This window comes from Pelodiscus sinensis, chromosome 5 (genome assembly GCF_052426305.1).
Source record: "Pelodiscus sinensis isolate ZL-2025 chromosome 5, ASM5242630v1, whole genome shotgun sequence".
NCBI lineage: Eukaryota > Metazoa > Chordata > Testudines > Trionychidae > Pelodiscus > Pelodiscus sinensis.
This window is the reverse complement of record NC_143056.1, coordinates 67662182-67676486: the sequence shown is the minus strand read 5'-3', so window position 1 is coordinate 67676486 and position 14305 is coordinate 67662182. Positions and strand designations below refer to the sequence as shown.

General features: G+C 43.5%; 1 protein-coding gene across 3 annotated transcripts in view; it reads left to right on the top strand.

Moving 5' to 3' along the window:
- The window catches only part of RGS6 (regulator of G protein signaling 6), a 472365-nt gene that overhangs the window by 406651 nt on the left and 51409 nt on the right, over positions 1-14305 (top strand). For all 3 annotated transcript variants that reach the window (XM_075927284.2, XM_089778523.1, XM_089778524.1), the window contains exon 15: positions 2889-3075. In XM_075927284.2, coding sequence (XP_075783399.1) covers positions 2889-3075 — 187 coding nt within the window. The remainder of the gene's footprint in view (positions 1-2888; positions 3076-14305) is intronic.

The window sequence follows — 14305 nt, the reverse complement described above, 5'->3', positions numbered from 1 at the left end:
GGGATTTAAAAATGGCGGCTCCCCGCTTATGCTAATGAAGCCCGGGAAATTCAAATCCCGGGCTTCATTAGCAAGTGCAGTATGCATACATTACCCTCCTAGTTCGAACTAGGAGGGTAGTGTAGACATACATACCCTCTCTCTCTAGCATATGTATATATTTATATCTATATCTATACATGGTAATTTTACAAGAGGTCTGGATATAAGACATTACTGATGTCTGAGCTGTATTATGATTTTCAGTTAGATTTATTACTGGGACGATTGCACTCTTTACTGCAAATGCTGCAATGAAAATCCAAAACTGTACTGATGTTGAAATGCCTTCACATTCAACATGTATTTCGCTAATCTTTTCTTGGCCACCAGGGGGCACATAAACTCTATTTCTGTACTTATTGTACATACAGAGAGAACTTCTGTGGGTTTCAACAGTGACAATAATTTTTGTCACATTTACCTGGGTTGGTAGCAAACTGCACATAACCATACAAGAGAGTGGGATCAAAATCCTTCTCCTTCTGTACTCTCATCCTAGACTTTACCCAGGCATTCCGCCTATGCTGTGAACTGGAAGGAGCATTTACTTATTTATTTGTACATATTCTCGAGCATGCTAGGTGCCTCGCAGACAAGTAAACTCCTGCCCACAGAGCAAAAAAAGGAAATGAGAGCAGCTTCCCGGTGGACGGTAGGAGCAGACAAGATAGGGAAGGAAGCATAGGCTTTATAAATGCAGGGTCAGACCCTCAGCTGAAGAGGTCTGAGTGTAGGAAGGTGGCTTCTCCAGCCAAGGTCAATTCATCAACCTAAAGGCTGCTTTAAGTTACACCAGCTGCTGCAGTCTCTCTCAGGAATTGCTGCATCAGTGCTCCATCCTGCCTTTAGCACACTACCTTCCTGCAGCTCCATACCCCGAATACACTCCTTTTAGGGCAGCTTTCTGCAGTCTGATTTAACAGTAAGGAAAAAAGATATGCTAAAGTGGGAATCTTAAAAGAAGCAAGGAGAAATACGGACACGAGGACACCACAGCCACCCCACAATAAAAATCTCTGCCTGTTTTGTAAAACTGACTGCAGAATTCCAACTTAGAGAACTTTGGCTAAATGGCCTCAGTGCAGTCCTAGTGCGTTTAATTGGCAGCATATTATAGAGGAAGTAAGCAAATAGCAACTATATATAAAGGGGTCTAGATAAGCATTTCTCATTGTAAGCCAGTCACTTCATGTGAATTAGTTCAGGATAAGTCGTCATGCCTAGATAGGCTCTTTTGAGCACCCTCGCCCAATGATAGCCAGGCAGGACAAGGACAGGAGCAGACATCTGGTGCTGTTATTGGCTTTTCCCTGCCCTTGCTTTGTCCAGGGCACTCTGTACCTATAACCTCCTGCTCAGAGTCTGTTGAATGCTACCCACCAGACTTATCTATTTCTGCCTTGGTGTGGGTGCTACTTCCTGCATAGGTTTACTTTATGCACTCGGGGCCGGATATACACCTTACACTCCTCTAGACACAGCATCTTCGGCACCTCCACTGCCTACAGCTGACCTTTATGTTGCACGCAATTTTAGAGAGGTAACGTACCTTAGAGCACCAGCACCCCTAGGCACATGCCTATTGTACCTAATTGGAAATCTGGTCTGTATCCACTTGCTTGCACCTGTGACCAATGTGTGCTGATTGGAAGGAGACTGTTTAGGCTATGCTGCTTTTCCAGGCAGCTGTGCTCCCTTTAATATTAGGCAACCACTGAGTACAGTATCCATGTGGCTCTGCCCTGTGCCCTTTTTGCTAAAGGAATCTTGTTTACATATCTTAGCCATGAACTGATATACTTACTCCCATTCCCTGTCCCATTGTAGTCAGAACCTCAGAGAAGAAAATTTTCACAAATTAGGGATTGAGGCCTTCAACAGATCTGCTTTATAAATATAGTTTGACCCTGTGCATTAAACAGTATCTGTCCTGCATTATAATGTCCCAAGAACCACACCAGATTGCAGGCTTAGGACTGTAATGAAGTTGGGTTGAGTGATGAGCTAGTACCATTTGCCTTGAGAATGAAAAATATTCAATGCAATGACCCATATAAACTGCTGATGCTGACTGGGGGTCCAGACAATTGTTGATCTTTGCAGTGTTCTTTGTTTCGATTGTCTCTACTCCTCCTTGCTGGTTGCTAGGGCTGTGGAGGAGGAGAACACGAATGGCCAGTCAATCAAGCTGCAGGAGGCTTCAAAAGGTCAAAGTAATGCAGCCCACTGCAGTCTCTCACAGATTTCATGATGGATTAAGTACTTTAGTCTTGTGAGAGCTTGTAACAACAAGGAGGAACAGGAGATGAATCTATTATTATGGCACTAACAATAACGAGAGAAAATGGTGCAAACTCAGCTCACTCATGTTAGAAGTTCAGGTGTGTGGGAAAAGCCAGCTGCTGGCCAGGTAGTTGGACATGGTATATTCCTTTACACCAACATGTGATGGGCCAGATTCATCAAGGTTTATTCTTTGGCCTTCCTCTGAAACACTTGATATTAACTATCCATTTTTCTGTAGCTGTATGGACCCTGCAGGGCTTGCAGAAGTGGCAGCCTGTTTGTGTGCAGATGGTCAGAGATGGAGAGAAGTGCAGTGTTTTAAATAAGAATATAACACATTCTAGAGTTGCTTTTCTGCCCCTCATAAAAGTTAAGTGGATTGGTATAGAGCACATTGGACCTCTCCAGTCACGTACATAAAGGGAGACACTGCCATTAACTCCAGTGAGTGTTAGGCCCAGGGCACACTAGTTCAGGAATTACTAAGGCTGGTCCACAAAATTATTTCTGAATCTTTTTTCTTTTCTCTTTCTTCTCTGTTTTGTTGCTTCCCATGAAAGGTTTTGGTTGGCTGTCCAAGATCTCAAAAAACAACCTTTGCAGGATGTAGCCACCAGAGTGGAAGAAATCTGGCAAGAGTTTCTAGCTCCAGGGGCACAAAGCGCTATCAACCTGGACTCCCACAGCTATGAGAGAACAAGTCAAAACGTCAAAGACCCGGGGAGGTACACATTTGAAGATGCACAGGTTTGGATTTTGATTTTATTACTAGTAAGAAACTAGTAATTAATAGCTAATTTGATGGTAATTTCTTATATTCTACCTTGGGAGCAGTATCCACTTCGTTTTTTTTTTTTTTTTTTAAGAGTGTGCAGTTGGAAAGGACATCAGTGATTTCAGTTCAGGCAGGGTGAACTGTATTTTCTTCTCTAAGTCTGTTGGGTTTAAGAGGCTAATACTACCCTAGAAACAAAGATGTTCCTAAGCTGACAAATCTACAAGGATTATGAAGCTGGAGCAATGTCGGGTCTGGGCCATGGACAACCAGCATATACTGGACAGTTATCAAATTACTGTCAAGATATGAGTAGCAGAGTTGGGCTGAATCAGGTAAGAATACCAGGAAATCAGGAGCAGACACCATTTGCAGAGAGGAAGCAAATTGTGGAGTTGGGGTTGAGCCAGAGTCAAGAGATGGAGCCTAAGGTTCACAGGCAAGGTGTGTGGAGTGGAAGCAAGGAGGTAGTCTGCATCATTGCTCAAACAGCTCCCTGTGATGGCTTACTGATTTATATATGTGCATGGACCAGTCAAAGAGCTGCCATACATGCCCCACTGGATTATACTTCTTGAAATGTCAAACTTCACAGGGTTCCCCCATAAAGGCCTAGTCTGAGCTCCTGATGGCAATGTGAAAGCATTGGCATCCTGGAACCAATATGGTCTCAAGTTCTAGTCCCACAGGGGCATATATCATACCTCATCTTCAGGCTCTCCATCAGAGTGATCCAGACTTGTTGGGTGAGTTTTTTGGAACTCCCTCATCAGGTCTGGGGTGTGGAGAAGGGAAGCACATTGTCAGCTATATTTTTTGGAACCTTAATCTTCCCAGTCCACAAGATAGTACAGATAGCCATGTGTCTGTTGGGAATGGAGGATGGCATGCACTTTAGACTCCTCCTGACCCTGGATTTGGGTTGGTGCTTGGGAAAGAATTAGTATAGTACTTCAGAAGAGAAACATAAAACCTGGGTGTATTTTGGGGGGCTGGAGACGCTGTAGATGAAAGGTAGCCAAGCTGATCTCTTATATCCAGAAGGCCCAGGAGAGTCTGCTGGTCTTGAAAATATTTGTGGTAAGCCACATCTTCTGGCCTACTATGAAGGCCAGAGTTCCCTGTTATCAACCGTCTATATGCTGCCTGTAAGCCTTCTTCACCTCTGGCTGGTTCTTGAGCTCCTCCTAGATAAAACAGATCTGTAGGACCCAGTTAGGACCTGACTGGTCCTGGTCCAGGGAATTTGTCAGACCAAGGGAGGTCAATGCACTGGGCTCTCCACTTTTCCTCCTGGCCGCCCTGCTGCCCGCTGGGGGTCTCCTGGAACTCCATTTCCTCCCACCTCCTCTCCCTGTGGTTCTACTGACATCCGAGGCTCTGATTTTGCCCTTCAGTTTCGCTACTACCAGGGGTTTTCCCCAATGGCCCCATGCCCGGAGCTCCATGCTCCTGTTGGCAGTTCCCCTGCTGCCAGAGTCTCTCCCCAGTGGCCCCGCTGCATCCACAGACTCCATGCTCTACCCGCCTCCATCTGGCAATGCTTCTGGCCCCTCGGGGGCATCCTGATGATGCTGGACCAGGAGTGTTGCTGGATGAGTGAAGTCCAGATTATGGAGTGTCTACCTGTAGCAGTCCCCCTTTTGTGATAAAACATCTGCTTTCCTATTTCAGTTTCTCAGGTGATAAATGATCTAGCAAGACAGTGTCCTGGGTTTTCAGTGCTGACAACAGGGGCAGCTAGTATGTACTTGTCAACTGTCAAGTTGTGGTCAGAAGATAACTAGTAGAGTCAGAGCCAAACTGGATCGGAATTTCAGGAAGTCACAGTTAAAGTACATTATATAAAGAAGCAAAAAGAGAAGTGGAAGAGTAAATCAGATCAAGGAAATAGGGTTGGCAAATAAGATCAGGAAAACAACGGAGAGCAATTTCATTATCAAAGAGGCACAGTAAAAACTACAACAAAAGTCATGAATGAGCCCTGATTTTTAAAAGTCACCATTGTAAAGTGATGCTCCAAATTGCTGCACCAACAGTGCAGTCAACAGGGATGTATTTTGGAGACAGACTGTAGCACAATGCTTTTTGTAAGGTTAGGAGAGTACTCTTGAAACTTGAATCAAATACTATATTTCTCTGAACCTTGGTCACGAATCAGAAGAGGCGTGTGGAGATTCTAAGCATAAAGTAAAGCAGCCTGAAAGCTGCTTTTAAGGCAAAATAATAACTCTCTTTCTCAGCCACACCCTGAAGCAGGTGAGTAGGTGCTATGATACCTCTGTGTCGCCTGTGGAGGTGAAAATGTAATGGGAGAATATAGCCCAAACTTATTTTGGATAGAACAGAGTGAGTGCCAAAGATAATGATTAAAATAAGTAGTATTACTGTCAAGAAGTCCATCTTGCTTTCAATAAACTTTTAATTAGAAGAAGGCAAAAAAATCTAGACTTGGACTGATCTATTTTAATTGCAGCCCAAAGGGAGCTAATATAATCAAATGGAAGTTCTTTAAACCAGTTTTAGTTAAATGTGTTCATCTTCTGGTAGAATTTGATTCCCCAACTTTCTGTTGCAGTTAATGGAAATATTCCCATGACTGAGAGATTAAGTGATTCAGAGTTGCTCTGCTGTAATCTCTATTCTGGGTGAAGATCAAATCCTTCACCTACAAAAACACCCCAAAGATAGAATTCAGAGAGAGACTTTATGGGGTGTAGGTATCCAAGTTATCTGCTTGTACACTGAAGATTGCATCTAATAGTTGATAATCCTTAGAAAGCTGTGCCAGTAATTTGAGTTAATTGGCAAATTAACTAATGAGGCTAAATAATACAAAAAAACAGAAATGTGAGGTAACATAAATGCCATATGTCTAGTTAAAAAAAAAACCTAAAATATTGGAGCTACCATGGGTTTACTCTCAAGAAAGGCAGGCTCTGTTTGCACTGCCAGTTTTCGTAAGGGCTCTCTCTGAAGATGTCTACTTTAAGATGTGGTATGGGCTCAACTGGAGCCCAGTCAATGTAGGCTCCACATAGTGTGCCTTGAGCATCCTAACTACATCCCTTCCCAGGTGAGAATTGCCCTCCTGTGTAATTGGGTTGGCTGCCTCTAGAGCCCTAGCATATTGTGGGCACCTTTCCTTTACCTTAGTGTACAGGCACCAAGGTCCCATGAGAGTTCAACACATCACATTCCTGTGGAGCAAGCTAGACATAGTGAGTCAAAACACACCCATGGCAAGGAGGCAGAAATGTGACAGTTATGTTGTAAACTACACAAGACAGGACACAGAAAAAAACAATGTGAAAGTCTGGAGATAAGGAGAGACAACAATTCCGTTTACCAAACAGTGCATTCATTAAATTCCAATGGCTTAGAGATGCCCTAAGAGGGGAAAAAGAAGGCTGGCTCAGCTGAGAAAAGAAAAACACTACATCTGAATTAATAAAATAGGAAAAGGTGTCCATGGAATAGTATCTTGTCTGTATGCTGATTTATGAGATGGCATCTGTACAAAATGCCAGCAGCAGGCTACTGGGAAGGAATTTTGGCATAGCAATACATGGGAAAAGGCAAAATGTGCTTCAGACTATGAACACTTAAGGACCACAGATTGAAACTGGAGCTTATTACTGTTATAATTCATTTATATAACACTTTAAATGTATACAAGATTTATACAACATGGCACAGAAGATAGCTTCCCTGCACTAATAACTTAGAAAAGATACAACTATATAGAACAAAAAAAAAAAAAGGAGGACACAGAGCTACCTTTGCTGACATATTAAGAAGCATTTTAGGTGAGCCCCAGGCAAAACCTTTTGATGCTAATCCCACTCCCAACCCCATTTTAAGGAGGGTTGCATTTTGCTAATGGCCCCTAACTTTATACTAAGGCGAATGAAAATCTTAGGTCCAAACATCTCTGAACTGTTGAATAGTTGTAATCCAAATCTAAATTTTAGATAAATGTAGTCTCATTACAGTGGTCCCAATCAGATAGATTTATGCACAAATAAGTATTTTGCCACCTTTCCCGGGTTGAGTATGTTAGGGTGAGTCAATCCTGCCCTGCAAAGCTTCATGCATCTGATATTTTACTCCTGTATTCTCACACTGCTGTTTGTATCCATTCTGCACTGTAGCACCTCTTGCTATTCCAGTCACATCACATGCCCCCATCAATCTTTGCCAGCACATGTAAGTCCTAGCCAGTCCTGTCCTATGCTATTCCTCTCTTGAGCCCAGCTCCCCATTTCCACCCTGGACTTTATAAGTGTCCCCCATTTCTAATTTGGCCCTGATTCCCCATATACACAGCTATGCTAATGCTCCTCAACTTTGATCTGCAGCATCTTTTGTTATTCCAATCCTAGGCCCCTCTGGAGGAGACGCTGCCAATTTAAATGATTATTTTCTGCTCTTAGACAACTGCCCACTAAGCAAAAGATTATAATGATCAAAACAGTGTTCACTTGGGACTAAAGCAGCTTTTAATACAAGGACACCATGGGGAAAGGTCAGCTCAATTAAACCAGTGCACCACTTAGCAAGTTCTAAACTCTCAGAACAGTTATCAGCATCACTGAGCAACCAGTATGAGGCCCCAAGACATGACACTGCCGGGGTCAGCTCTGGAAAGTAAATAGGTACCAGTCTTTCCAAACATCCCCCTTCTGCAAATGAAGCTGCTTATTACCAACCCATTGCTTACTTCAGGTAGAACTAGGGGCTGAATTATGTGACACACACAAGCTCTGCTTTGTCCTGACATTTTGGGGGCTTTTCTTATAAGTCCCATTTTATTTTTTCAAATTTGTACTAGGTCCCTAGCCCAGTGAAATGTCCTCTAGCCTTCAGAGAGCAGATGATCTATGTTCCAGTCTCTCAGGCATGGCATTATGAACCAATTTCAGAAGAATGCACTGCGGTTTGATGCTCAATTGTAGGACATTTCCTGGTTGATTATGGTGTCAAGCCTACTGTAGTAGAATGTGCCATATAGTTGCTCTTGAGGTTTCTTTTGTAGATGGTTGGTTGAATTTTTGTATTATTTTTCTGGTTTGATAAACCAAACAGATATTGTAGCTTTATATTCAATTACCTGAAGTAATCAGCTCTTGATTACTATGGAGATGATTTAGTGAAATTCAGTTCCAGTCTTAGCTCAGTATAGGATCTGAGAGTACTGCTCAGATAGACTTTGTCTACACAGCAGTGTTATTTTGGAATAACTGACGTTATTCTGAAATAACATAGTCTGCGTCAACACACAAGCAGTTATTTCGACATAATGTCAAAATAATGTCGAGTTAGAGGGCTACTTACTCAGACTTCTGTAGCTCTCATTGTACAAGGAGTAAAGGAAGTCGGGGGAAGAGTGCTCTATCTTGAAATAACTGCTGTGTAGCAGTGTTGTCTTCAAATCATCATTGTCAAGTCCAAGTCAAGTCTCAAGTCACTGCAGTTCAAGTCTCAAGTCAAGTCTCAAGTCCCTACAGTCACTTTCGAGTCAAGTCCCAAGTCGAGTCTCAAGTCTTAATTTAAAAAATGTCAAGGCACTTTTGTACAAGCCATCAATATCAGCATTTTCGGTCAATTTTTTCACCAAGTCGATTTAACAAAATTAGCAAGTCTCAAGTCGAGTCTCAAGTCACAAACAATGAACCCGAGTCGAGTCTCAAGTCGAGTCACCTAGGCGACTTAAGTCGGACTCGAGTTCAAGTCATGGGACTCAAATCAACAACTCTGCGGTGTAGACGGCACCAAAAATTGAAATAAGCTATTTTGACTTAAGCTGAGCAATTAGCGTAGCTCAAGCTGCATAGCTTATTTTGAGTTTAGTCCTGCTGTGCAGATGTGCCCATACTTAATTCCAAAGCAGAGTTAGATCATTGTGCCAACCTTCATGCTGCTCAGACTAGAGAAATATTTGGGCTGTGAAATCTGGATCCAAATCCAGATCTCAGCAACCGCATATGTGAATTTAGTGTGTGCTGGCACGTTATAAGAAAAGGAACATCTGAAAAATGTTCAGGATTTTGTTTTGATTCCATCTTTATCTGAGACTATTGCAATAGTAGTGTTAGGCTCATGTTGAATTCAAAGATTAAAAGCAAACACTTAATGCGTCACTGGAGATGTTCTCTAAGTGTAAGGTAGGCTCTCTCAGAGGGTATGACTACACTACAAAGTTAATTCAAACTAACGGACGTTAGTTCGAATTAACTTTGATAGGCGCTACACTAGCGCTCCGCTAGTTTGAACTGAATTCGAACTAGCGGAGCGCTTAGTTCGAATTAGGTAAACCTCATTGTACGAGGACTAAGCCTCATTGTAATTCGAACTAGTGGGAGGCTAGCCCTCCCCAGCTTTCCCTGGTGGCCACTCCCCAGCTTTCCCTGGTGAAAACTCTATTGCCCCCCCTCCCGGCCCCAGACCCCTTAAAGGGGCACGGGCTGGCTACGGTGCCCGTGCCAGGTGCAAGCCTGCCAGCACCCAGCCAGCAGACCCTGCACCTGGCACGGCTCGAGCCAGCCACCCGATGCCCCCCAACCCTCCCCCTCTTCCCGGGACCAGGCTGGCGGCTCCCGGGAGCTTGCCCAGGACCGCAAGAAGCGGGCACCCGCCTGGTCCAGTGCAGACATTGTGGACCTCGTCCACGACCTCCGCACTAGGCACAGGAAAGCGGCTGTCTAGGGCAGGAGAGCTGCCAGCCTGGCCACCCAGGAGCAGATTTGCATGAAAATCAAGGTGGTCCACTGAGACCCCCGACCCTGAGCTTAGAATGGCCATACTGGGTCAGACCAAAGGTCCATCTAGCCCAGTAGCCTGTCTGCCGACAGTGGCCAACACCAGCTACCCTGGAGGGGATAGATCGAAGACAGTGACCAAGCCATTTGTCTCGTGCCATCCCTCTCCAGCCTTCCACAAACAGAGGGCAGGGACACCACTCCTACCCCCTGGCTAATAGCACTCCATGGACCCAACCTCCATGAATTTATCTCACTTCTCTTTAAATTCTGTTCTAGTTCTAGCCTTCACAGCCTCCTGCAGCAAGGAGTTCCACAGGTTGACTATTTGCTTTGTGAAGAACAACTTTCTGTTATTAGTTTGAAGCCTGCTACCCATTCCTTTCCTTTGGTGTCCTCTAGTCCTTCTATTATGGGAACTAATAAAGAACTTTTCTGTATGCACCCTCTCCACCCCACTCATGCTTTTGTAGACCTCTATCCTATCCCCCCTCAGTCTCCTCTTTTCTAAGCTAAAAAGTCCCAGTCTCTTTAGCCTCTCTTCATATGGGACCTGTTCCAAACCCCTCATCATTGTAGTTGCCCTCCCCTCTCCCACCCTCTCTCTTCCCCTCTCGCACCTCCTTTTCCCAGTCTCCCCCAGTTTTGTTCAATAAAGAGAGATTCTATTTTTGAACACAATTGTCCTTTATTTTGTACATCAGGAAGGGGGGCTAGGGAGGGGTAAGTGGAAGGAGGTGAGGGAGGAATGGGGTTCGAGCCCCCGATGGGGAGGACTGGGCTGGCTCTGCGGGCTTCTGGGGGTGGAACCTCTCCTGCAGCCCCCCAATTGCCTCCTCTCCCCAGATGGCAGCCTGCGGCAAGTGCAGCCTGTTTGATGGCCGAGTGCTGTGATGTGCCCAGTGTGGGTACTCTGGGCACTCCAAGCCAGGACTGCTTTGCAAGCGGGGCACCCCTGAGAACTGTCTGTCCGGGGTGGGGGTCGGGTCCCTTTAAGCACAGCCCTCGGCTAGCCTGAGACAGCATCTCCACGCTCTAAGTCCTCCTCTGATGCCCTCCCGGCACTGCTTCCGGCCATCATTAACCCCGGTTCAGGGTCCACTCTGTGTGGACATACTAGTTCGAATTAGCAAAACGCTAATTCAAACTAGTTTTTTAGTCTGGATGCGTTAGTTCGAATTAGCTTAGTTCGAATTAGCGCTGTAGTGTAGACATACCCAGAGGTTTTTCTTTCAGGGAAATGAAAGGTGTACAGGTTTGTGTGTATGTGTATTGGTTGATTGGTGTTTTCAAGCAAGGAAGAAATGAACAAAGCAGATGAGGAGCAATGTTTTGCATGTTGTCTGTTCAGCAGAGTGATCTCTCTTTCATGGATCTTGAGTAAAAATGACTGGAAGAAAGGAAAGTTCGAAAATAATAATCCTTTGCAGAACTTCAACATCTTTTGTCCAAAGCCCTTAAAGCACTTTATAAACAATTTAATCATATCATTCAACCTCCACACAAAGCATTGACCAGAACTCAGGAATCCTCTCACAATCTTTTGTTCTCTCCAGACTACATTGTTTTCCTAATTAACATTCTCGGTTGTTAAACTTTTTGTGATGTCCTTCTATGGAAGATACTAAGCCAGACCCATTTCTTCTTTACTTCTCTGGCTGTGTTCAACTCCTTTGGGCTGTAGGGGGCAACATCTCCCTCCATTTCTCTCCAATATCTCTACCTATGTGTGGTCTATTGTGATTGCAGAAGCATAATTCTCTCCTCCCTCTCCCCCCTCCCCCGCCCAGAACCCTCACTCACCATGTATGTCTATCTGCTCAGCTTGCATTAATATGCAGACTAAAGAATAAATACATTCTCTGTGGATTTCCTAGAGCAGTCTGTGACCAAACATCCTGAATCTAAAATGGGGGCAGGGAGGACCCTCTTCAAGAGAATAATTAAGTGTATGTAGCAAATAGTGAAAACCAGGAAAGTAAAGTGGAAGGGTTAGAGCTGAGTCCCTGTTACTGTAGAAGCAGAAAACAAAAGATATCAAACAGGGATCTGTATAGTAGCAGATATTCAACAACTCATTCTTTCAGTTTCCAGACTCAATAAAAAGGATGTCTGTGCATGCTGCATATCTTCAGGTAGTTCATGCCTTAGAAACAATTTTCATTTGAATGTATTGTGAAGTATCCATATTTTGTGACTGAACTGATGAACTTGAAATCTCACCACTTTATGACAAATGACATGTTATGTCTCAAATGACAGCCTTTGTCAAGCTATTGTCTCTCTGTAGGGTGGGAAATCAGTGATTGACTCCTTTCCTGTACTGCACAAGGGTGAGGGGTTTAGAAGAGGGCATAAGGAACAAGGTCCCAGCATGTACATTCAGGGATATAAAAGCTCTCCAAAGCATATGGGGACATGATGATAACTATACTGACCAGCATGTTTGTCCACACGGTATTTCCCCAAGGAACAGCAGTTTGCAGTTTCCTGTGCCATAAACAAAAGCAGCTCCTCTTTCATGACTCAGCATGCAACTTCTGAAACCAAAATCTGATCAGAGAGCTATAGTCAGAGCACACACGTATGATATGATACTTTGCAATAACTTTCACTTATCTCTGAAAGCTCTGACACAATTTGTCACAGCAGGGTTGCTTTCTTGTATGTAGCTGTTGCCATTGGTATGTTGTATAATATTTGCTATTGTAGGCTAGTCAAGGCCAAATCCTGACCCTCTGCTCTAACCCATGGGAATGCCCAAAATGCAATAAAATGACACTTCTGCTGCAGAGGAACTCCAGACGTCCCTTCGCACAATGAAAGTCAGCTTTGTGGTAGCACTTTCTCCATGGGAACATGGAAAGGGGAGTGGCAGGTAGGTTGGGGTTGTGACAGCGTCGTGACCAATGAGCTCAAGAACTGTATGGATCAACTGAACAATATGTATGGGGCTGCAATGGGTATGGCCACTACTACCAGTGCTGGAGGCTGCAGTGTCACCTGGTTGACGGGATTCCATTCCCTGCAAAGCCTGTCTACATAGACTTCTTGCCAGGAACTGGTCTTAGCAATGGTCATTGCTCTCAAAACCTAGCACTGCTCATCCAGAGTTAGAATACTGAAGCCACTCCTGTCTCCCAGAAGAACTGTTTCTATAGGTAGTTCTAAATCTCCCTGAAGTAAGAGGATGGCCCTGGCTTTGTACTGCAATCCAGAAGGCTACATCTCTAAAGAACACCCAGCAGTTTTGCATCTCTACTATATATTTGAGGTTTAAAAACATGTATCAAAGAGATTTCCAATAGCTCTGATGCTAAAGATACATCTATATATTATAAACTCACGGTAAAGCTTTACATTGCGTTTCCAACTATGGATCTATAGAAATAAACAGTAGATTCCTGTACATTATACAAAGTGAACTGTGAATGTTTAAGGTAATTTCTTTTGCTTGATCACCATCGTACTGTACCTTCAGCCCAATGTTTATTTCAATCATGGTTTTATAATTTCTAGTTTAGCAAGGAGGTAAATCCATATTATGATCTAATTACACATCAGTTTTTAAATAACAGAATCACTTGCTTGAGTACAAAGGAAAACCAACAGCTAAAACTTCAGATGAAATGTATTGTGTCATTTGAATAACTTGAGAATAGTCACATAGCTTTTTCTCAAATTTTCCAGAGCAATTCACTCTCAGGCAAAGACCTTTTGTGTCACTTACCAGTCTGAAAAAATTCATTTCTAAACTATACATAAACTATAAGCTGCAACAGAGTTTTCCTGTGGTCATTTATCTGAAGCAATACTAGCTAGCAACACTCTGTTTTAACCAGAGTCTCAAGTGGGGAAGTTTGTAATTTTGCTATAGTTGGTCCATACAGAGAACCACTAAAATAACTACATAAAGTGGGGGGAAGGGAAGAAAATTGAGAATGCAATAGAAACAAGAAAAAAAGCAAATACAGTAGACTGGGGGGTGTTGTTGTGGACTGAGGGAAGCTAAGGGTATTTTTGAATGAAAACCTTTTGAGTTCTTAATGGGTGTTTTTCTTTTAAGCTATGTCTACACTGCCTTTTTTTCGGCAGAAGATATGCAAATTGCGCTTATTTGCATATCTTCTGCCGATCCTTTTTGTGGAAGAGATTTTGCTGCTAAAAAGCCCCATGTAGATGGGGCCATTTGTCGGGAAAAAAACCCTTTTTCGCAAGATCCTGTAAACCTCATTTTTGGAGGAATAAGGGATCTTGTAAAAAAGGGTATTTTCCAACAAATGGTCTCATCTCCATGAGGCTTTTTAGCAGTAAAACCTCTTCCACAAAAAGGATTGGCAGAATATATGCAAATAAGAGCGTGATTTGCATATCTTCTGCCAAAAAAAAGCGGCAATATAGACGTAGCCTTAGAGTCTAGCTAGGTTAGGTCCTCCCTTCT